Source organism: Drosophila sulfurigaster, chromosome 2R, assembly GCF_023558435.1.
Source record: "Drosophila sulfurigaster albostrigata strain 15112-1811.04 chromosome 2R, ASM2355843v2, whole genome shotgun sequence".
Classification (NCBI taxonomy): domain Eukaryota; kingdom Metazoa; phylum Arthropoda; class Insecta; order Diptera; family Drosophilidae; genus Drosophila; species Drosophila sulfurigaster.
Genome location: NC_084882.1, coordinates 10,366,486 through 10,387,904, shown reverse-complemented (window position 1 = coordinate 10,387,904; position 21,419 = coordinate 10,366,486). Strand labels below are relative to the sequence as shown.

General features: G+C 43.5%; 3 protein-coding genes across 4 annotated transcripts; all 3 read left to right on the top strand.

The window, feature by feature from the left end:
• The first annotated feature begins 7 nt into the window (after window positions 1-7).
• LOC133835937 (E3 SUMO-protein ligase RanBP2) lies at window positions 8-10,806 on the top strand. The gene is given in 7 exon segments (XM_062266133.1): window positions 8-342; window positions 751-3,601; window positions 5,158-6,652; window positions 6,654-8,343; window positions 8,406-9,222; window positions 9,597-10,328; window positions 10,402-10,806. Coding segments are annotated over 7 exon segments (7,989 nt in total). The 5' UTR covers window positions 8-270; the 3' UTR covers window positions 10,734-10,806.
• A 167-nt stretch (window positions 10,807-10,973) lies between these two features.
• Window positions 10,974-13,057, top strand: LOC133835936 (protein RER1). Its single transcript, XM_062266132.1, is given in 2 exon segments — window positions 10,974-11,606; window positions 11,670-13,057. Coding segments are annotated over 2 exon segments (831 nt in total). The 5' UTR covers window positions 10,974-11,519; the 3' UTR covers window positions 12,414-13,057.
• A 582-nt stretch (window positions 13,058-13,639) lies between these two features.
• On the top strand, window positions 13,640-20,822 carry LOC133836147 (eukaryotic translation initiation factor 2-alpha kinase). 2 transcript variants are annotated; one of them, XM_062266472.1, is made up of 4 exons: window positions 13,640-14,158; window positions 16,936-17,692; window positions 17,750-18,931; window positions 18,998-20,821. In XM_062266472.1, the coding sequence occupies exons 1-4, from the start codon at window positions 13,962-13,964 to the stop codon at window positions 20,345-20,347; spliced, it is 3,486 nt and encodes a 1,161-aa protein (XP_062122456.1). In that variant the 5' UTR covers window positions 13,640-13,961; the 3' UTR covers window positions 20,348-20,821. The 2 variants fall into 2 exon arrangements, with proteins under 2 accessions (XP_062122456.1, XP_062122457.1); XM_062266473.1 differs by lacking the exon at window positions 13,640-14,158 and adding an exon at window positions 14,443-14,591 and having other exon boundaries at window positions 18,998-20,822.
• Window positions 20,823-21,419: the final 597 nt, after the last annotated feature.

Below are 21,419 nucleotides of genomic sequence, written 5' to 3'. Positions count from 1 at the left end.
ACTTCAGCGCCGTGTGCGCGCTAAAAAAGTTATTCTTGGTGTTAGTAGACGAGAAAAGTATAATTCCATTATTAAAAGTCGAGATTTACGTACGGCGTTTGAATTAACTGATAATTCAGCTAGCAAAAATTTCTACGTGACGTATGTGAAGACGTGTAAAATCATTTTCAGTGTCGCAAGAAAAAAACAACAGAATCACATTTCTGCACCAAGAAAAAGTTGAATAATTTTGCAAAAGAACTAAAAACATAAAGTGACACTTAATTAAATATGTTTACAAATCGCAAGCAAGTGGACGAGCATGTCCACAAAATATTAAGTAAATTGCCGCTTGGACCTGAGGTAAGCATTATGCGAATATTGCATGCAAACGTAATGCATCCCCGATCTCCTCGAACGTGCATCGAAATTTTTCAGCGACGCTTGCGAAATAAATGGTCGCCCGCCATTCAAGAGTGTGTATGTGAGTGAGCAAAAGAGCTGTATGAGTGCATTGCGTCTTAGTGTGTGTGTGTGTATATGTGAGTCGGCGTCTTTCTGGCGTGTATATAAAGAAGCCGCTAGAAGATAAAACAAATGCGCGCCTTTTGTTGTTGCTGTTGTTGTTGCTTTGGTACAACAACAATTCGCAATGCAATGTTTTGACTAATTGCGTGCTGTGCATTATTTAGTATAAACAATGTCTGCAAATGTTGTGCTCTTCTTTGAGGTTATGTTTGATACTTATTTCCATTTCTTTTTTGCATGCAGCGCGATATTAAAGGCTTTTCCATAGCACGCCTGTACACGAAGATACACGAATATGGCAAGGCCATCGACTACTTGATTCCCTACCTCAAGATCAATGAGGAGGCCAGCGTACATGCTCTCTTAGCCAAATGCTATCGACTTCTCGCAAAGCCGGATAATGCCAAAGCTTTGGAGCACTATCAACGTTCGGTTCAGCTGTTCCCCAAACAACCGGAAGTCATCAAGGATGCTTGCGAATTACTGTGCAAGAACACCGCACTCTGCACCGCCGAAAGAGCCGCCTATTGGCTAGAGCAGAGCAGCACAGTCGATGATCTGAAGGACAGTGAGGGGCTCTTTACATTGCGTCTGCGTGCCGAGGGCAAAATCGATGGTGCGGAGCAGGAGAACTCCATTGAAATGCTCATCCATAAGGAGCTATTGCAGCGTCCCCACGACATGAAGTTGCATGTGCGTCTGTTGCGTCATTTGTTGGAAACAAAACGCTACGATGAGGCATTCAACTATGCCCACAAAGTGGAATTCGCCAAGCCGGCTCAGTGTGAAGCTAGCGATTGGTATGATGTAGTTTGGAAGGCGCTGCAAAGGCGCGAACAGAGCAAAGAGAGCGCCAGAGATTGGTCCTATTGGCAGTTAATGCTGCTCACCCTGGATCGCCTCATTCAGCTCAGTCTGCAGTCGGAGGCTACCAGCAGTCTCTCGGAGAGTATTGGTCAGCTCTTTAAACTGGATCAGAGCATACACAAGTTCAGTCTGCTTGTCGAGCAGTTGACGGCCAATGATAGTCGAGAGTTCCATCAATGCTGTCTGGATCATTATGCCGGACAGCTGCTGTTGCATGCCGCCTCGTTGCTGTTCAAGCGCGAGTTGCTGGGTAAGAAGAACAAGTGGTCGCAAACGGTGCGTTCGGCATTGCCGCTGTTGCTGCTGGGCTATCAAGTGAACGCGCAGCACAAGGACAAGGATGCCTATTGGCAGCGTCATTGCAGCGCCGAGCAGCTGAAGCTGTTGCAACTGTGGCGTTGTCAGAGCGCCTTTCGTTGCGCGCAGTTGGGACGCACACTCTACGGATGTCTGCAGAAGCCCCAGGACGCCGAGCTGTGGAAAGAGAAGCACCAGCAGCAACAAGCAACGCCCGGGCTTTGGTCCGGCATCGATGAGCTGCTTGCGGCGGCCCGCCAATACTGTGCGGACAATCAGTGGCGCTCGCAGCTGTACCAACAGCTCTACACGCATGCAGAGCACAAGCTAAAGGAGTCGACATCGTTTCTGGTGCGCAATCAACGGCTACAGCAGCCGCTGTACGAATGTCCATCAATTGCCGAGATCGAGGGCTACGAGCATGAGGCTTTATTGCTGGAGCCGCACACGCTGGAGTTGCATGTGTATTTGGCACTCTGTGGCGACAATTTGGCGGAGGCGCCTCGTGTGCGTTTCCTCAAGAATTTGCGACACGAGTGCAAACTTGGTTTGACCTATTGCGGCATTGATTCGCTGTGCCAAGTGGACGTCGAGGTCTTTCTATACTTCGTTGTGTTGCAGGCGCAGCGCAAGTTGCAAGTGCTGCACGAAACCTACGCCAGCCTCCATGCCGGCAATGTCAAGGCCACAGCCAGACCACATATGTTGCCATATGCCAATCTGATGGGACGCGATGAGCTGGTCACCCCAGAGCAATGCAACTGGTGGAGCATTGTCCAACGTTTGCAGTTGAATTCGCAGCTGAGCGAGGCCAGCAATCGCATGGAACAGCGCGAGAAACTTAAGCGCGGCATTGAAGCGTTACGCGGCGTTGCCGGCCCCCAGGCCGAGATCATTGCCGTGTTTCAGGTGGCGAAGTTGCTGGCTAGTCGCGCCGATACCAACAAAATGGATGCACGCATCGAGGCATTAAACAAGCTGGGCATCAATATGATGCGTCGTCACAGCCATCAGCAGCTCGAGCCATTCTACAGATACTTTAAATACGAACAGATTCAGGCCAGCGACATTTGGCTGCAGACGCAGCAGCTGGCAGAGGACGCTGTGAGCTATTTGAGCAGTCGCCTCTTCAACAATGGTCTCTACGAGGAATTCTTGACCGAGATTCGTGGCCTGCAGCTGCCCACAGCGATTTATCTGCAAGCTGAAGCCTATCGTCAAATGGCCGACTCGAATCGTGCATCACGCATCTCCCGCCAAAACTTTCAGGAGCGTCGTGGCGAGTGTTTGCGTCAGGCGACACAATTGTTAGCCAATCAAGCGGATCATCCGCTGCAAGCTGTGGTGCAGCGTGAACTCAAATCGCTGATGGTTGGCGACGAGAGTTTTACGTCGAACGATCGCCATAATAATTCCAGCACCTACGAGGATGCCGAGGATGATTACTACGCTGCGGCAGCCGTCACATTAAATCGCTCGAAGCGCCATGAGCAGCAACTTCAACAGCAGCAGCTGCAATTGCAGCAGCAGAGCTTCAATAATGAGCTGGACCAGGCTGTCAAGCAGATGAGCAAACAGTTATGTGTACTCAAGGAGGATGTAGGCGTTGGCATCGACGGTTTGCGACAAGACATCAAAGGGCTGACCGACAAGTTGAGCTCCATCGAAGAGTTGCTCAAGAAGCTCAAGATTGGCAGCACTGCCAGTCGTGATACGCCCACTCGTGATGTGGATGCGGCAGCTGCTCTTGGGCTGGAGGAATTCTTCAACATGGAGGATGCACAGCAGACGAACTTTATGAACGATCGCTTCTATTCACCAGCTGCAGCGGCCATTCCGCCCAATCCCTTGTTCAACCAGAACCAGATGTACAACTATTATGCGAGCCAAGCGCAGTTCATGCGCAATCCACAAGCACCCAACTTCTACGGTAAGAAGCAATCTGTTATTACTTATTTGTATTTTAGCATTAAATTATAAAGTACTGTTCACATTGGAATTCAGTATAAGTTGGCTCTATCTAATGAGAGTGCAAAAAGAATTTATATTATAGAACTCGAATTTTATTTTTGTCTTTTTCAAGGGATTTTTATGCAAACCAAAATTTAACTAATTTAGGATCCCATAAAGTAGATAAAAATTTAATAGCCGAGTACTAATATTTTGCACTAGATAAAAATGGGAAAATTTTGTTTTTCCTTTAGGTTCCTAGTCTAATTTCGTATTACGTAAAAGAGATAATTTCTAATTATTGTGGAAATTTCTTAACGGTCAGATCATAAATATATCCCCAATATATAGACGAATGCATTTAAAATTGAATTTCCTTATAAAATAACTGCTGTATAATCGACTATTTATAGTAGCCGTGTTTAATCATCTTTACTCACGTTTCATTTTAATATATTCGCTTTTTGCTAACAGCAAATTTATTTAAGAGGCAGAAGGTCTCTCGAACCTTACTCATGCCAAGTTAACAATTTGAGAATCACTCAGAAGGGGTTTAAGAATTTATTAGTCAATTAAAATTAAAAACTAATTAGCTAAAAATTACAATTTTGAGAATCGTCAATCATTTGGAGAACTTTGATATTCGCAGTGAATTTAAAGCTAACAAAATCTGAGAACCTCATACTTATGCTCTATTTAAGCACGGAACAAGTGGAATAATCTGTGTTCTATAAAAATGACAGTCTCCAAGCATTTACATTTTGGACTGTGATTTACAGTTCAGTTGGTCAACAAATGAAGAACATTTAAAAAATGTATTTGTAAAATCTATACAGTATTATGAGAAAACAATTTGGTTTGATCAGTGATTGATTTTAAAATCTTTGAAACAATCAAAGAAATACTATATACTACTATACTATATACCCCCTACCCATAAAGTGAAAGAGTATTGTAACTTTGTGACTGCAGAAAATGTGTGTAATAGGCAGAAAGAGCCAACCGATTAAATTATATACATCCCCTATAAACGTCAATAGCTGATGTCCGTATGAACACCTATGCAGGTCTCAGAGACTACAAGAAATAAGACTTGTTATTTTTGCAAGCAGATTAAGTTTGTTTTAAATTTATGCCACGGCCACTTCCATCCCAACAATCAAAAAAAAAAAAAATGATCAAACATGTAGCAATTTTGAAGCTAAAGCGAATTTGGCACTCTCGATAAATTTAGAAATTTGGTTTTGAACAAAAAAATTTTAGAAGTTATTTAAGAAATACTTGTGTATGGGAAAAAATGCTTACTTTCTATAGGATTTGGCTGACAATCTGGTATATTTTGTAGTATTAAACCAATGTACCAAATATATGCGTTGGTATATTTTAGTATTTTTGCGGTATATATGTATTTAATTTAAAAGGGTTGCGGGTATGTTTCAGATAAGCACCCTTCAAATTGTTAAGAAATTTAGGCAATAATAGCTGTAATTCCATAATGAGTACTTCAATTAAAGTATATTTTATGTTTTTGTATAGGACAACGTGGAGCTGGCAATTACAACATGCCCCCTAACATGTTCCCCAACGCAGGCGCCGCACCATTTATGGATGGCCTCAACTATGGCATGACGGTGCCACCACCGAGTCTCGTGATGCCACAAGTGTCGCAGCCCCAGCCACCAATAATGTCCATCAACCAGCCGCCAGCGCAATCCAACTTACAACTAAATCCGGGCTCCAACTTCTTCAATGGTTCGCCTTTTGTGCCATCGCCCATTCAGACGACGCCAGCTCCAGTTGTGCCCCAGGTGCCGCCACAACTACCCGCTGCGATTCAACAGACACCTTTGGTGACTCACAAGCCCATCACAGTGCCACCTCCAGCTGTAGTTGCTGCTCCAGCTCCTGCTGCAATTGCAGCTCCAATTGTTGCACCACCAATTGTGCCGCCAACTGCGGTTGCCCCACCGCCAGCGATCTTCAATCGCGCGCTCAACAATCAGCCGGTGGAAAAGGAGCCACCTGCCAATGTGGTCATTACCAGCTCCGATCCGCTGCCCAAGCCAGCAGTGGCCGCTGCCCAGCCCACTTTGAGCGTCACCATTCCAGCGCAGCACATTAAACCCAGTCTGGTGCAGCCTGCAGAGCCGCCGCAGCCAGTTTTGGCCAGCAACGACTTTAAATTCAGTCTGAACAACAACAGCAAGGTGGCTAATGATACGACCAGCATCTTCAAGGGCTTCGGCACCACGAGCTCCAACTCCACATTCTCGTTCAAGACACAAGTGGCGCAGGCGGCAGCAGAGAAGCAAAAGGAACTTGCTGCCGAGGCAGCAGCTGCAGCGTCCACCAGTGTGCACAACGAGAGCGATCACAATCAGAGCGCTGGACAGGATGCATCCGCCGAACTAGACTATGATCCGCGTCCCGATTTCCAAGGCATTATACCGCTGCCCGACGAGGTGGAAGTGCGCACTGGCGAGGAGGACGAGGTGGTGAGCTTCAGTCATCGCGCCAAACTGTTTCGCCATGTGGATCACGAGTGGAAGGAGCGTGGCATTGGTGAAATCAAGATATTGAAGAACCAGGCCACCGGCAGCACACGTATTCTGATGCGTCGCGAACAGACGCACAAGATTTGTGCCAATCACAAAATTACTGCAACCATGCAGTTGACTACACCGGAGCAGGACAAGGAGGGTAAATCCTTTTTGTGGGGTGCCAACGATTTTGCCGACGAGAAATTGCAGCTGGAGAAGTTCCTAGTGCGCTTCAAGTTGCCCGAGACTGCTCAACGGTTCAAGACAGCCTTCGAGGAGGCTGCGAAAGATGCCAAGACAGCGGAGGCCAAGTTGACCGTGCCTGCCAAGCCAAGTCTCGGTTTTGTGACCAGCACGCCAGCACCAAATATGCAACAGAAGAGCATCGACCCGCCGAAGAGCATTGTGGCTGGCACAAACAACAACAACGATGCCGCTGCTTCTTTGGTGTCCAAGTCGCTTTTTTGGCAATTTGACCATTGGCTCCTCGAGCAGCAGCAGCAGCTCAACAACAACAACTACAAGCAGCAAAGTGACAACTGCACCGTTTGCCAACTTTAGCTTTGGCGGCATTGGCAACGCTGCCAAGCCGAACTTGTCCTTTGGCAGTCTGCAAGCTCCTGACACCAGCACGAACACCAGCAATGCTGGCTACACCACAGCCTTCAACTTTGGCAGCAATCTGAGCAGCAGCAACATCGCCGATAGCACCTTGCAATCACAGACAGCAGCAGTGAAAGCAGCTGAAGCCGAAGCTGAGGCTGTGGAGGAGTATGTGCCCACCGCACACTTCGAGCCAGTCATACCGCTGCCCGAGCTGGTGAAGGTTGTCACGGGTGAGGAGAATGAAGTGGTGCTGTTCGAGTATCGCGCCAAGCTATTGCGCTTCGACAAGGAAAACAACGAGTGGAAGGAGCGCGGACTGGGAGTGATGAAGGTGCTGCAACAGAAAGACGATCCTACTCAGGTGCGTCTGCTGATGCGTCGCGAGCAGATCTTTAAGCTGTGCTGCAATCAGCGTCTGTTGCCCACCACTGTCTTCACCTATGCTAAGAACTCGGAGACTTCGCTAACATGGGCTGGCCAAGATTTTGCCGATGAAGAGCTGTCGCTGGAGATGCTGTGTGTGCGTTTCAAGACCGCCGCGACATGCAAACAGTTCTATGACACGGTACTCAAGGCTCAAGCGGCGATGTCGCAAAACTCCAAGGAGGTGACCCAACCGGAAAACAACAAGGATAAGCCAGCGGAAAAACCGGTTACGAAGGGCTTTGGCGATGCCTTCAAGCCCAAGGCGGGCAGCTGGACCTGCGAAGGTTGCTACACCAACAATACGGCCACACAGCTCTATTGCCTGGCCTGTGAGGCGCCCAAGGACGCAACAGTTCCACCCAAGGCAGCCACGCTGGATCAAAGCGGCGCCTTGAATCTGAGCAGCAGCGCTGGCAAATTCAGTTTTGGATTCCCAGCAGCAGCAGCAGCTACAACCAACAGCTCAACTGTAGGAGGAGGTGGATTTACTTTCGGAGCTCCAGCAGCGGAGAAGAAAGTCGAGCCCCCAGTGACCAACAACAACGCCAAGCCAGCGGTTAGCTTTGCCCCAGTAGTCGCGCCAGCAGCAGGTGCAGCACCTTTATCTAATTTTGGTGATTTATTCAAGCCAAAGGCCGGCAGCTGGTCCTGTAAAGATTGCTATACCAACAACGATGGTGGCCAGCTTTACTGTTTGGCTTGCCAGGCGCCCAAAGACGACACTGTCCCCAAGAAGGAGAATACATTGGACACCAGCGGAGGCATCACCTTCCCAGCACCCACAACTAAGTTTTCATTTGGTTTTGGAGCACCAGCTGCAGCCGCCACTCCAGCTCCTGTTGTTGCACCAACTACAGCTCCAATTGTTGCTCCAACTCCAGCTATTGGCAGCGAAACATTCAATTTTAAAATCAATGAAACCAAGGAAAAAGGCGATGCCCCAATCTTTGGTTCCAGCAGCTTCAACTTTAATGCATCGACAACACCTGCAGCCAGTTTGACCTCGAATACATTCAGCTTCAGCATGCCCAAGGCGCAGTCAGTGCAGCCCAAGAGTCCAGGTGGCGGTGCTGGCGATGACGATGATAGCCACGTCGAGGAGGAGGAGAATGGTGCATATTTTGCACCCGTCATTCCCCTGCCGGATAAGGTAAAATGTTGATAAACAACCCGAATTACGAATGAGCATTTAACATCTGAAATTTATTGCAGATTGATGTCAAAACGGGCGAGGAGGATGAGGAGGTGCTCTACTCGCAGCGCGCTAAGCTTTATCGGCTGGCTGACAATACGGAATGGAAGGAACGCGGTTTGGGTCTCGTGAAGATTCTGCGCCACAAGGAGACAAAGAATTTGCGTGTTGTTATGCGTCGCGAGCAAGTGTTGAAGCTCTGCCTAAATCATGTGCTCAATGCAAGCGTTGTCTACAAGCCCAAAGACGAGAAATCCCTGCTGTTTGCGGCTTTTGATTTCAGCGAAGGGGAATCCGTCTTGGAACGTTTCGCTTTGCGCTTCAAAACCGCCGAGATTGTGCAGGCTTTCCTCAGTGCAGTGAAGAGCGCACTCGATGGCACCGCCGTTGCGCAACCCGTTGATATTCAGAGTCCACAACAGCCAAGTTCCAGCACATCCGCTGGCATTTCAAATGAGATCCAGACACTGGCGGATAAGTTGCAACTCAATCCCGAATTCCTCGTGGCTGAAACGAAATGCAATGGCTGCCGTGGCTGCGATGCGGACAAATTTGTCTGGACAGCAACTGTGCCGACTGAGAATAAGGACGTTGTCAAGTCATTGCCGTTAACGTTGCCCGCCCTAAAGCTGCCACCACCAAAGGCACAGGGCATATTGGCGCCACCCAATCGAACTCTGCTTAAGGCCAGCACTTTGGAAGCCAACACCACAAACAGTAATTTCGGCAGCTTTGGTGGCTTCAGCACTGCTGTCTCAGCCAACTCAACGGCCACAGTTGGCTCCTTCTCCAAGCCAGAAGAACCACCAAAAGGTGGCTTTCTTTTTGGTCACTCCGGTAAGTGAACATTTTGCTTAGATGGCTGCAAACTTAGGAAGTAAAGTTGAATCTTCGAATTGACTTTACAGCCAAGAAGGCAAACTAAAGTAATATTTCAATAGTTATATCATTAAGCGATATCGAACGACAAAGCATCCAAATAAATTTGGGATTTTTCTATTTCCGTTTTTTCATTTGGAAATAAGATTTAAAACTGTTTTAATTGATAATTTTGTTTTTATCATGAAATTTATTTTTTGTCAATTTCTTGAAAACATTTTTTTCAATATTGTAGTGTATTTTAATACAGAATTAGTAACTTTGTTTCCGTCTACTACAGTTTTACTAACCCGTTCGTTTATATCTTCTAACTATGAATAATCATTTTACAGAGAAATCAGTCTTCGGCCAGTCGCTATTCAGTGGCAGCAGCAATCCTGCCAAGCCGCAGGGGTCAATATTTGGCGGCTCCATTGCCGCCGAAAAATCGTCTGATTCCCCAAAAGTGTCGATATTTGGCAACCCAGTAAATCCACCGACTGCAGTTACCGGCAAACCAGATGAGGGCGTCAAGTCTATCTTTGGTTCTTCGATATTGACGAGCAATAACACCTTTGGTAGTAACACTAGCGGCAGTTTCTCATTCGGCGGCTTGGCGGCAAAGGGTGCCGCTACCACGGCAGACACCGAACCCAAAAAGCAAGAAACTAACAACAAAGATAATACACTGAAGGAGGCGCCGTCGACGCCAAATTTCTTGGAGATAGCATCGCGAGGAGGTGTGGATTTTGCCAGTTTGGCAGCCAAAGGAGGCAGTGGCAGTCAGCCAATTGGTTTCCAAAAGTCCGAAACTGGTGGCTTTTATGGTCTGACACATCAGAATGATTTTAAGTACTTTAAGAATCCTTCGACGTCCATACTATCGCAAAATGATGGAGAAGCTGACTCCTCAAATACAGGCGATACCACCAACGATGAGAATTATGATCCACACTATGAACCCATCATTGCTCTGCCCGACGAGATTGTCGTCAGCACTGGCGAGGAAGACGAGAACCAATTGTTTTGCCAGCGAACAATGCTTTATCGCTACGATGCGGCAAATAAGTTATGGAAGGAGCGAGGTCAGTCATTAGCAAACCCATTAAATCCTTGTTATGAAGCTAATGTTCTTTACTTTTCAAATGCATATTTTAGGTGTTGGCGAAGTTAAGATTCTAAAGCATAAAAAAACAAACAAAGTACGCTTAATAATGCGACGAGAGCAAGTCCACAAACTGGTGCTCAACATGCCGGTCGGTGCGAGTTTTACGATTGACTATATGCAGGATTCGAAGAAAAGTCTTGCCTATGGTGGGCTCAACTATGCGGAGGATGAGAAAGGAGAGCTCGAGCGGCTTGCCAATCGCTTTAAAAAGGAAGAAATTGCCGGCAGTTTCCTTGAAATTATTAGGGCCTGCATAAAGGATGCCAAAGAAGACAAACAATCGGAGTCAGATGGCGAAACTGGAAATGATGATACACACTAAGATGAAAGCTAAACGTTAATGTATTTTTTTGTTGTATAAAATTCACATGAAATAAATATGGATATGATTTCTACTCGGTAAATTGCCGTTAATAGTAAACAAAAAATTACAATTCTTATCGACCTGTTAAATATTGTTTTCGATTATTTGTGCATTACTGCTGTTAACCCCACAATGTTTTCCAACACTGTAATTTTGCGCTTTGCAACACACTACTTTGACAGATGCTCGGCGAGAGAGAGGGTTCACCTTATTTGACATAATGACGTGGTGAACTGTGCGTGAAAAAAAGAACAATAAATTACCGATGCCGACACAATAAATATAATCTAAATTATTAGTCAGTTAATATTTACGAGCAACGGGACACTTGTTCAAACACTACAGCGCGAATAACAGCGGACAAAAGTAGGCGTTGCTATTTGAAATACACAGTCGACACGAAGCGAAACGAGCATTTTCTATGAGCAAGAGGAAGAAGGTCGATCAGGCGGTGGAGAACGTCTGACCAATCAACAAGGCAATGAAATAATTTTAACGTTCAACGTGTGCTTCTTGCCCATTTTGTGTTTGCTTCTGTTATTTACATCTAAATCAATAGCTGACGACGACATTTCAAGAACAGCAACAGTCATAGTCACAAAACAACAACAGCAGCAGCGCGAAGCAACAAGAACGAAAGAGAGATAGAGAGAGAAACGACGAAAGAGCGGTTTATTGGTTTGTGGGGTTATTTGGAGGGATAGCAGAGGTGCTTAGTTTAGACACGCTGTACCAACAACAACAATGATGAACGAAGACAGCGGCACCGCGTCGACGTCGTCGTCGAGTGGCGGAGGTGGCGTTAAAAAGTTCTTTCTGCGTTTATCACAGGTGAGCGATTAAGATTGCAAATGCATTCCAATAGCATTGCTGATCGATTTCATTGACTTACAGACATACCAATCGACACTTGATCGCTCCACGCCGCATACACGAATGCGTTGGGTATTTGCCGGCTTCCTGTTGTTTCTCTTCGTTTTGCGCATCTTCATCTATCAGGGCTGGTACATTGTCTGCTACGCTCTGGGCATCTATCACCTGAATCTGTTTATTGCATTTCTAACGCCAAAAATCGATCCCGAATTCGATCCTTATGCGGTGGACGACGAGGACGAGGGACCCAATTTACCGACGCATAGCAATGAGGAGTTTCGTCCATTCATCCGTCGGCTGCCCGAATTCAAGTTCTGGCTGTCAGTGGCGAAGAGCACGGCGATTGGATTATTCTGCACGTTCTTTGACTTCTTCAATGTGCCCGTATTTTGGCCCATACTGGTCATGTACTTTATCACACTGTTCTGCATCACAATGAAGCGACAGATCAAGCATATGATCAAGTACAAGTATTTGCCATTCACACGCAATAAGCCTCGCTATCAGCGTGTAAATCAACCTGCGGGCGCTTCCAGCAATGTTGGCGGTGGCGCTGGTAATTCAAAGTGACAATTAGCCGCACAGACGCCGGACACACAAGCGACAACAACAGCAGCAGCAGCAGCGCCGACGACGACGTCAGCAGCGACTGCGACTGCAACTATCGATAACTCAGCAGCGGGATCATTGGCAGCAGCGGGGACGACAACAACAACTGTCGGCAACCCAAAACCACCGCAGATTATAGCAATTGAGGATTACTAACTAGCAAGTTAAATCAGAGTAACTACAACAACACCAACAACAACAAACCCAAGCAAATTCATGTAATCACAAGATCATTTATTTTGTTTTAGTTTTGATATTCATTCATTACATTCGACAGCATCGCATACGGTTTTGTTTATATATTTTGATTTAACACTACGGACTATTGAGTTTATTGAGTTGTCGTGCGGCGTTTTGTGCAAAGCATTGTTTTATTGTTTAATTATATATTTATTATTTTAACAGGCAATTTATTTGTAATTCCTCTACTACAACTACTACATACAAATGAAAACAACAATAAGAAACAGTTCAAGTTTTAGTTTTGCAAATAATTAATTTAATTTACATTTATCGTACTACCTTAAAAACCAAGAAGCGTATGTTTGTAAACATAATTTAATGTTTTCTTTAATCCAAAAAGTAGATTTATTGACGATTCTAACAAATATTTTTCGATTACAACATACCTTGGCTAGATGCTAAATATATTTTGCATTATATATGTATATATATTTTATTAATATGTATATGTATATTTTGTTAGCGTTAACTATACAAAATGTTAAAATGAAAAACAAACTTAAGAAGGTCTAAACTGGGTGCATCGTATGAATAAAGTAAAAAAAAAAACAAATGAATCACACAGCATTTTCTTATGAAATTTGATATTGCATTGCTGACTGAGATCGTATTCGGTTATTTCGTCATGTTTTTTAAGTAACTTTAATTTTTGCGCCAATCTAACCGATTTGGCGTTGCCAGACTGTGAGTCACAAGCGCCCCTGTGATTGTTTGAAATTGTATAAAATACCGGAAAGTACATTTTAGGTATATTCAGGAATTCAAAACGACATATTGAGATAGTATCGAGTATTCGCATTATTATATTTTTTTTGTAATTATTTTTTAAATATTGAAATAAAATGTTTTTAACAGCTTGTCTCTAACAATGGCTTATACTAATATACCATATCTACCAGTTGGGAAATTTTGGAAAATTCTATTATGGCACCCGACAAAAATGTATTCTGTGTTTACGGTACATATCAAAATAATGATTAATTTTAGTACTGTGTCATTCCAAAATAATGTATCTTAAAAAATAAATTGAAAATTACCAAAGATTAAGTGGTATTTCTTCAAACTAAAATGGTATTTATTTTTTAGGTTGATTAGTATTTTCTTTGTCATTAAACACGCAGCCACACTACTAGCAATATTTACACCGCTGTTGCGAAATTTGCACCACGCAGTGTGTTGTGATAGTCCTAAAGAAAATTTCTTATTGCAATTTGTATAAATCGCGTTCTTATTTTGTCTTTGTGTTCCAAGTAATGCAGCAATGTGCCTTAGTATTGATGGGCGCTCCTGCTGCTGCTGTTGTTACCAAAATAAACTTTCCAGCGCCGTCGTCGCGGCCGCCGCCGACGTCGTGGTCACTAAAACCAATAATTAATAGCTAATTAAAACATTCCCCCGCGCTGCCGCCTCTCGTAAATAAGCACACAAAACAAAACTTCATACATACGTCACGCACGTATAATGGGCATAAAAAATGATTTGAAAGGCATCAAATTAAGTCGCCGTCACCTAATCCTTTATACTATGATCACATCCATTGTGGCTGTGGCAGCTGCACAAACGGAATCCACAAGTGAGTCGTCAAATCTACAGCATGCTGTTCCCCCAGCAGCTATTCCTTATTGTGTGGATCAGCAGGAGCGACGCATAGGACGTAGGTAAGTCTAGGAAGAAGAAGCATTGAATCATTCCCACTTTCAAGCAATATGTATGTGTGAGTGTGTATGTAAGAACATGCAATAGTATTGCACGTGTGAAAAGTGTTCTAGAAAGTTCGCTTCCAATAATTGAATGCAATTGAAAACACACAAAGTCAGTTAAACAAATAGTTTGCTTTAATTAAATAGTGCTGTTGGGAAGTTTTTAAAGTGTTGTAATGTGTGATATAAGCACAATTCTGAAATTTTTTATTGTGTGAATTATATAAATCGATCAATCTTTGAAATTTCCAAGTGTATTGTTTGAAACTACTTTTCTTTTTGCCAAATGTGTTATTAACGCAGAGTGCAGAATAAGAAGAAGAATGCCTAGAGGTGCCAAGTATAAACTGAAAACTGAAACTTGTTCGCGCTTATCAAAAAAACAGAAACGGTGAGTGAGTCATGTGCAAACTTTTTCCATGTCTGCAGACAATTGAGTAAAACCAATAACAACAAATAATCACATATCAGGGGAATGCGTGAAATTCTATTTGAATTTCAAATTCGTTTGGCTTAACTACAAACATATTTATATTTAGGTTTTCCATGATACTTTTTGTATTATTTAAACCAATTTCGAATTTCACCATTCTTGGCATTTCTGCTTTGGTCTTCTTCGCTTCTGGGTCGTTGGTTTGCTTCGGCGCCATCTTCAACCGGCACACTTACACACGTATATGCACAGATGTTGCTGTTGATGAGTGTGTGTGTGTGTGTGCTTTGTTTGTTTGGTGTGAGACGCCGAACAACTTGTTGATTATTTACTTGTCTCTGAGCTTGCGCGCGTTTTTTTTCTTACATAAGGCAGCGAAATCAGCTGTTAATGCTTGCTTGCTTACCTCCGAGATCTTGTCTCTTTCACACTGCCTGCTGCCGTCAATAGTTGCAGCACTGATGTGTGCTTTTATCATTGGTGCGCTGTTTGCGTCGCAGTTGCGTCGCTGCTTTTGAGTTTGTGCCAGTGTTGCCAGAATCTCTGGAGCAAAATTGCTGGATTTCAGAAAAAAATTGCTAAAATTGCTAAAATTATACAAAAATAGCCAACAAAATTGCTAAATATTTTAAATGACATTCTTTATCAAGTTTGTACATTTTTAATTAATTTAAGAATAAAATCTTGAAATTAAAAATAAAAACAGGATTTCGTATTTTTATGATTTTGTTAACACTTAGGGCAAATATAACACTTGAAATGCAGGTAACTTTTCAAGTCAGTGAACTCAAGTAGCTCATATAATCGAACCACTTGGTTAAATACAAGCCCCGATTTCATTGCAAACTGTTAATCGCAATTTTTGCAGTGTATGACAAAAGGAATACATAATAATAAGGATTTAAGTAAAATAGCTAAAATTGCCAAAAGCGAAATAAAAAGTTGCTAAATTTGTAGCTAATAGCATTTTAAGTTTAAAAGTTGCAAATTAACTAAAGCAACTAAATTGCTAAACTGGCAGCACTGCTTCACAGTTTCACAATTTCACAATTTGTATTTAGCTAATGAGTGAACGAACTAAGTTCGCACATGAATTATAAACAAAATCGAACTAACAGATAATGCAAATTTTATGATTAAACCTCAAAATACATCGTATCGGTAAAAGAGCTATCGGAACTTTTAAAAGTGCCAAAAGTAGCCGAAGCTTTGAAAAAATGGTAGATTTCTAGCTAATAGCATTTCACAAAATCTTATAGCTTTTGCAGTTTCAAAATAGCTAGATCTAGCAATAAATTAGCTAAAATGGCAACACTGGTTTGTGCTTATGTGCGTGTCCCTGGTTTGTAATGAGAGTCATTTTACACGATGAAAGCTTAAAAACAGTTGCTTTCGAACAACTTTTGTAAATGTTAATAAAACAATTTTTTGAATGCATTATATTGTTAAACTAACAAAACTTTTAATGATACCCCGTACTTAGTTAAATTGATTAAAAATGGCTGTATAATAAAAACCCTCTTTTTTGCAAAGCTTGGTCATTGGAATAGTTTTCCAAAATGAATTTTTTTGTTACATATAATGTCATAAAGTCGGAACAATTAAATTTCTGATTTAATTCATATATATTCAATAAATCGTACAAATTAAATTCTAAATTCTGGAAGTTTCGAATTTTGTAGCATTTGAAATTTTTTTTGCTGTGTTGCAGGACAGCTCTAAAACTCCTCTAATCGGCTAATTCTATCTGCCAGTCAAGTACACTCCAAGGTAATTTTCGTACCTGCTTAAGTTTGCACGCCAGCCCCTTTTGACTACAAGGACAAAAATAAAAATAATCAAAATATGATATTTAGCTCTCTAATTTTTTTATTAAATCCAAAAATCGTGATTGATAGATATATACTAAACCTTGTTCTATGAATAAGCAAATTTGTTCGGGTTTATTAATAAACTGGTCATATCTCTGTTATTTGTTTTGGGCTGAGAAATTATCATAAGAAATTGTGAAAATTATATGCTGGGTCACAATTAAGCCGCTGACAACGCAGAGGGTCGTAAATGTTGATAGTGTTTCGTGTGTTGTGATGATGCATTGAACTAAATATAGTTCTTGTTGTAGTTCATTAGCGTCGTCTACTCCAGCAATCGAATGACGTGAAGACTATGTCGACGGCATTCACTGATAAGCGAAGTATTATTGATCAAGGTCATGGTTATGGTGTCTAACCTGATTTCTTGCATTGATTTGTGCTGAGCCTGATTGACACACCCCTTTTTTTGTTTTATATATTTCACATAGATTGCTATACGTAACGACATTAGATGGACGTCTCAGCGCCTTGGACATTGCCAATTCGGGCAAGATGCGCTGGAGCATTGAAACTGGACCCGGGCCACTCATCTCGTCGAGCATTCATCGCCTGGAGCTGACCAGTAACGGACAGTTTGTACGCATGATTCCATCACTAAGCGGCGGCATCTACAAGTTTGATGGCGACTCCATCGATCCGATACCAATAACTGCCGAGCATTTGCTCAGCTCGAGTGCCAAATTTAGTGATGATCTGGTGATATCGGGCGGCAAGGAGACTCGCAACTATGGTGTCTCTGTGCGCACAGGGCAACTGCTCTACGAATGCTCCATCAATGGTTGCATAAATGCCACAAGTGATCGCGATGCCGCCATTAAAGATACAATCGAGGAATTTGATACAAACGAGCAACAACAGCAGCAGCAGGAGCATGACGACGACGAGCAATTGAGGGACAAAGATGGTTACATTCTGCCACATGATTCTCTGGTGGACGATGTGATTGTCGTGCGACGCCAGACGCAAACAGTGCGTGCCGTGGAATCGCGCACAGGCGTCGAGCGCTGGAACTTTAGCGTGGGACAGCACGAGTTGGATGTGATGCGTGCTGCCGACTGTCAGTTGCAGCCGCGGAGCGACATCGAATTGGCTGTGCTGGATGTGGACATTAGGGTTATAGTGCCCGAGGGTATTATCTGTGCCTTCAGCAAGAGCGAACCACACCTCATGCTCTGGAAGCACACGGTGAGTGTGTGAGAACCTAAAAATATCTTATGATTATTAATTGTTCGTGCCTTGCAGTTTAACCATCCGATTGTCAGCGCTTGGCACACAAACGAAGCCGATCAGCTGCAGTCCATTGATCTGTTCAGCTCGGCGCAGTGGCTGTGGGAGCAGGATGATCTGCAACCCGGGGAGCAGCCCAAACAGCCAATAAGTGCACCCTCCATCTATCTGGGCATGTACGATAAGCAATTGTATATACAGGAATCAATACGTCTGCGCCAAGAGATCATGGATAAGACACAGCAATTTCTGCAGCTAAGCGGTGACACAAATCTCATGCCCAAAATACCCTGGCGACCAGTTGCAGCCAGCAGCAATTCATTGGTGATATTCCAAGGCGATCGGGATCCCGTGGTGATTGGCGAAAATGATGAGGAAAATAGTCAACTAGTGCCATATGATGATCAGAACGTTGCTATAGCGGCACAATCGGTGCTTAATGCTTCGGAGTTTGTGAATGGCAACGGCTTTTACTTCTACACAGATCCAAAGTGGCAACAATCAGGGGGTGGCAGGGAATGCGGTGCCAATGAAACGCCCAGCGATGTACCTGCCATTGAATCAGCTGCCGACGGCAACGAGACAGCAGCTGGTGGGAATCATAGCATTAATGATGATCTTAGCTTCAGCTTGGACGACATCGATGCACCCGTCAAAGTTGTCATTCTTTCGCTCTGGTTCTGGTGGAAGGAAATTGTGGTTATTGCGTTTACTTCGGCCGTACTGCTGAACATGTTCATGGGTCATCGCAATCAGCGGGTGGAGCGCGAGTACCTAGTCATAGAGCGGCATGTGCCAGTTCAAACGGCCATCGAGGCAACGGAAGCATCCACGCAAGCGCTGCTGGGTCCTGTTGTGCCAATGTCATCGGCTCATCATCAGCTACGCGGCAATCGTTTGGCTTTTTCCCCTGCACTTGGCTCAGGCAGTGGCAACACTAAGCGCTCCATTTCGGAATCGACGACGCATTCTGGCGAACACTTTACCTCGCGCTTCCAAACGGACTTCGACCTGATGCAGTGCCTTGGCCGTGGCGGCTTTGGCGTTGTCTTCGAGGCCAAGAATAAGCTCGACGAGAATCGCTATGCCATCAAACGCATTACGCTGCCCAACAAGGAGTCGTCGCGGCAACGTGTGCTGCGAGAGGCGAGAACCTTGGCCAGTTGCGAGCATCACAATATTGTGCGCTATTTTCATGTAAGAATGCAAAATCAGTTGAAATCAGTATGCTTTTATTTAATATATCATAATTGTGTATTGTAGTCATGGGTAGAGACACCGCCTGTGGGTTGGCAGGAAGAGGAGGATCGCAAGCTGCTGGCGCATGAACTCTCCACATCAATCCAGATCGAAACGCCGGATGGCAGCACGCTTCCATCAATGCTGGAGCACACACAGAATAAGCGTCATCAGTTGTTGTCTTGGGTCTCGGATACAGCCAACAGCACCGCCAATAGTTACGGCCACGATAATAAGGCATTGAATAACTACGATGATGATGACGACGATGAATCGTTTATTCAGTTTCGCAGTGAATCCCAGTCGGCTGCCTTGCACGCCAAAGAGGACGATACGGAGGGGGGAGAGTCACACACACCGCAGAATGATGCGCAGCGCTCAAAGCAACGTAACTCCGTGTCTATCGATATACATTCTGCCTCGTTTGATTTGAAGAACATCAATTACTCGCAACACCATCAACTATCCAATTCATTTCAAATCGAATCAATTCGCTCCAAAAGCAATAGCACCGACTCGGATGACGATTCAGCAGATGCGGCGTTGCGCCGCAAACCTTTGACATTGGCCCTGCCCTACACTCACAATCAACCAATTAATAGCCAACCACCAGCCATGCCAAGTGCCGCAATTCAAAACGGATTAGCTGTTAAGCCCAACAAGGTCTACCTCTATATACAGATGCAGCTGTGTCGCAAAGAGAGTTTGCGTGATTGGTTGCGCGACAATCGCACGGATGCGCGTGCTTCGCACATTGCACACATATTTCACCAGATTGTGGATGCCGTGGACTATGTGCATCTTAAGGGCCTGATACATCGCGACCTGAAGCCCAGCAACATATTCTTCTCACAGGATGGCCAAATTAAGATTGGTGACTTTGGACTCGTCACCGATACTGTGGATATACCCAACACCCCCGGCGAAAGCGGCGATCATCCCGGACTGCCTTCCAGTGTGCGCCACACGCAACAGGTGGGCACACATTTGTATATGTCCCCGGAGCAATTGCGCGGTCAGCATTACGACTACAAAGTGGACATTTACTCGCTAGGCCTAATCTTTTTCGAACTGCATGTTTACTTCTGCACCGAAATGGAGCGCATCAAAACGCTCCGGGCTTTGAGAGATGGACAGTATCCGGCCGACTTTGGCACTCAGTATCCGGAGCAATACGAGTTGTTGCAGCGAATGCTTTCCCCACAACCATCACAGAGGCCGCAGACCAAACAGTTGAAGCAGCAACTGCACGAGATCCTGAAACTACCTGACCACCTGATCGATGGACACAGCGAATTGGCGGCAATGGCGGCGGCCACGCGCCGTTTGAGCCGCAGTCGCACCTTCAGCAGCAGTAGTGAACAGCCGCAGTGATAGTGATCGACATCAATTTGGCATATCGTAATAGGTTTTGATTCTGTTTAATTCAATGAACTGCAATTATTACTCATGGCACCCTTGGCTATGTCCCATCTGCTCTGATCCTGATGAGCTCTTCAGCTAATTCTTAGTTTATCATTTTATTCATTACAACATTCTTATGTTTAAGTTATATAGACTATAGTTTACGTTTTAAATCGTGTGCGACGCTGCTGTAAACAAAATAAATAAAAGCATTGTTTTGTTGAAAAGACTTAATTGTAGAAATGATATAATTATACGCCTAAATGCTATGACATGTACATACGTTACATATGTACATTAATGTACTCTAAAACAAAAACAATGATTAATTTAATATATGAAAAGATTTATATGCCCAAATTTGATTGTGCTTATTTTTATTAAATAACGTTGAAAGCTCTATTCTATACCATTTTTGTTTTTAGTCTAAGCGAAATAAAAATCTAAAATGTCGAAAAAATATATATGCGTTTTTTTTCACTGGCTTGCCAAATGCTTATCAGCTTATTATTGTTCTACGTCTTTCTGGACGAAGTGCAATTTCTACTCGCTAATGTTTATGATTAAACAAACATCGAAATTAGATGGCAGATTTTGTATTGTTTCACAAGATTAGGATTAGCACGCTTTCAAAGTATTGAACTAAAATTGTTTTGTCGAGAAATTAAGAATTTTTGTGTAATATAAAATTTACAGACTGGAATTAATGATTATTTTTTTTTATATACATATTTAATTAAAAATTGTCTTTTATAGTTCGGTTAAAATTGTGTACAAATCTAGAGCGTCATTAAATTTAAAAATAAAAATAATAGTACGATTATCTTTAGTATTTTTTAGCGATCAAAATAATAAATAAAGATACCAGCTACCCATTTTCAATTACTGTACCGAAAAATACTGAAATATACCGAAGGTTCTATTTGGTATTTCGATGTATTATTATGTACGTCGAATCTCAAGAGTCTTGCGTTAGTTCTTGCGGATTGGTTATAAGATAAATCACCAATTTTTTATTTATTTATTTTGTATTTTTATTTGT

What these genes read in the sequence shown, in the direction of transcription:
- LOC133836147 (XM_062266472.1), top strand. Translation starts at nt 13,962, where the DNA reads ATGGGCATAAAAAATGATTTGAAAGGCATCAAATTAAGTCGCCGTCAC. An exon ending in TCATGCTCTGGAAGCACACG is followed by an intron (nt 17,693 to 17,749) that starts GTGAGTGTGTGA and finishes CGTGCCTTGCAG; the next exon opens with TTTAACCATCCGATTGTCAG. An exon ending in ATATTGTGCGCTATTTTCAT is followed by an intron (nt 18,932 to 18,997) that starts GTAAGAATGCAA and finishes TGTGTATTGTAG; the next exon opens with TCATGGGTAGAGACACCGCC.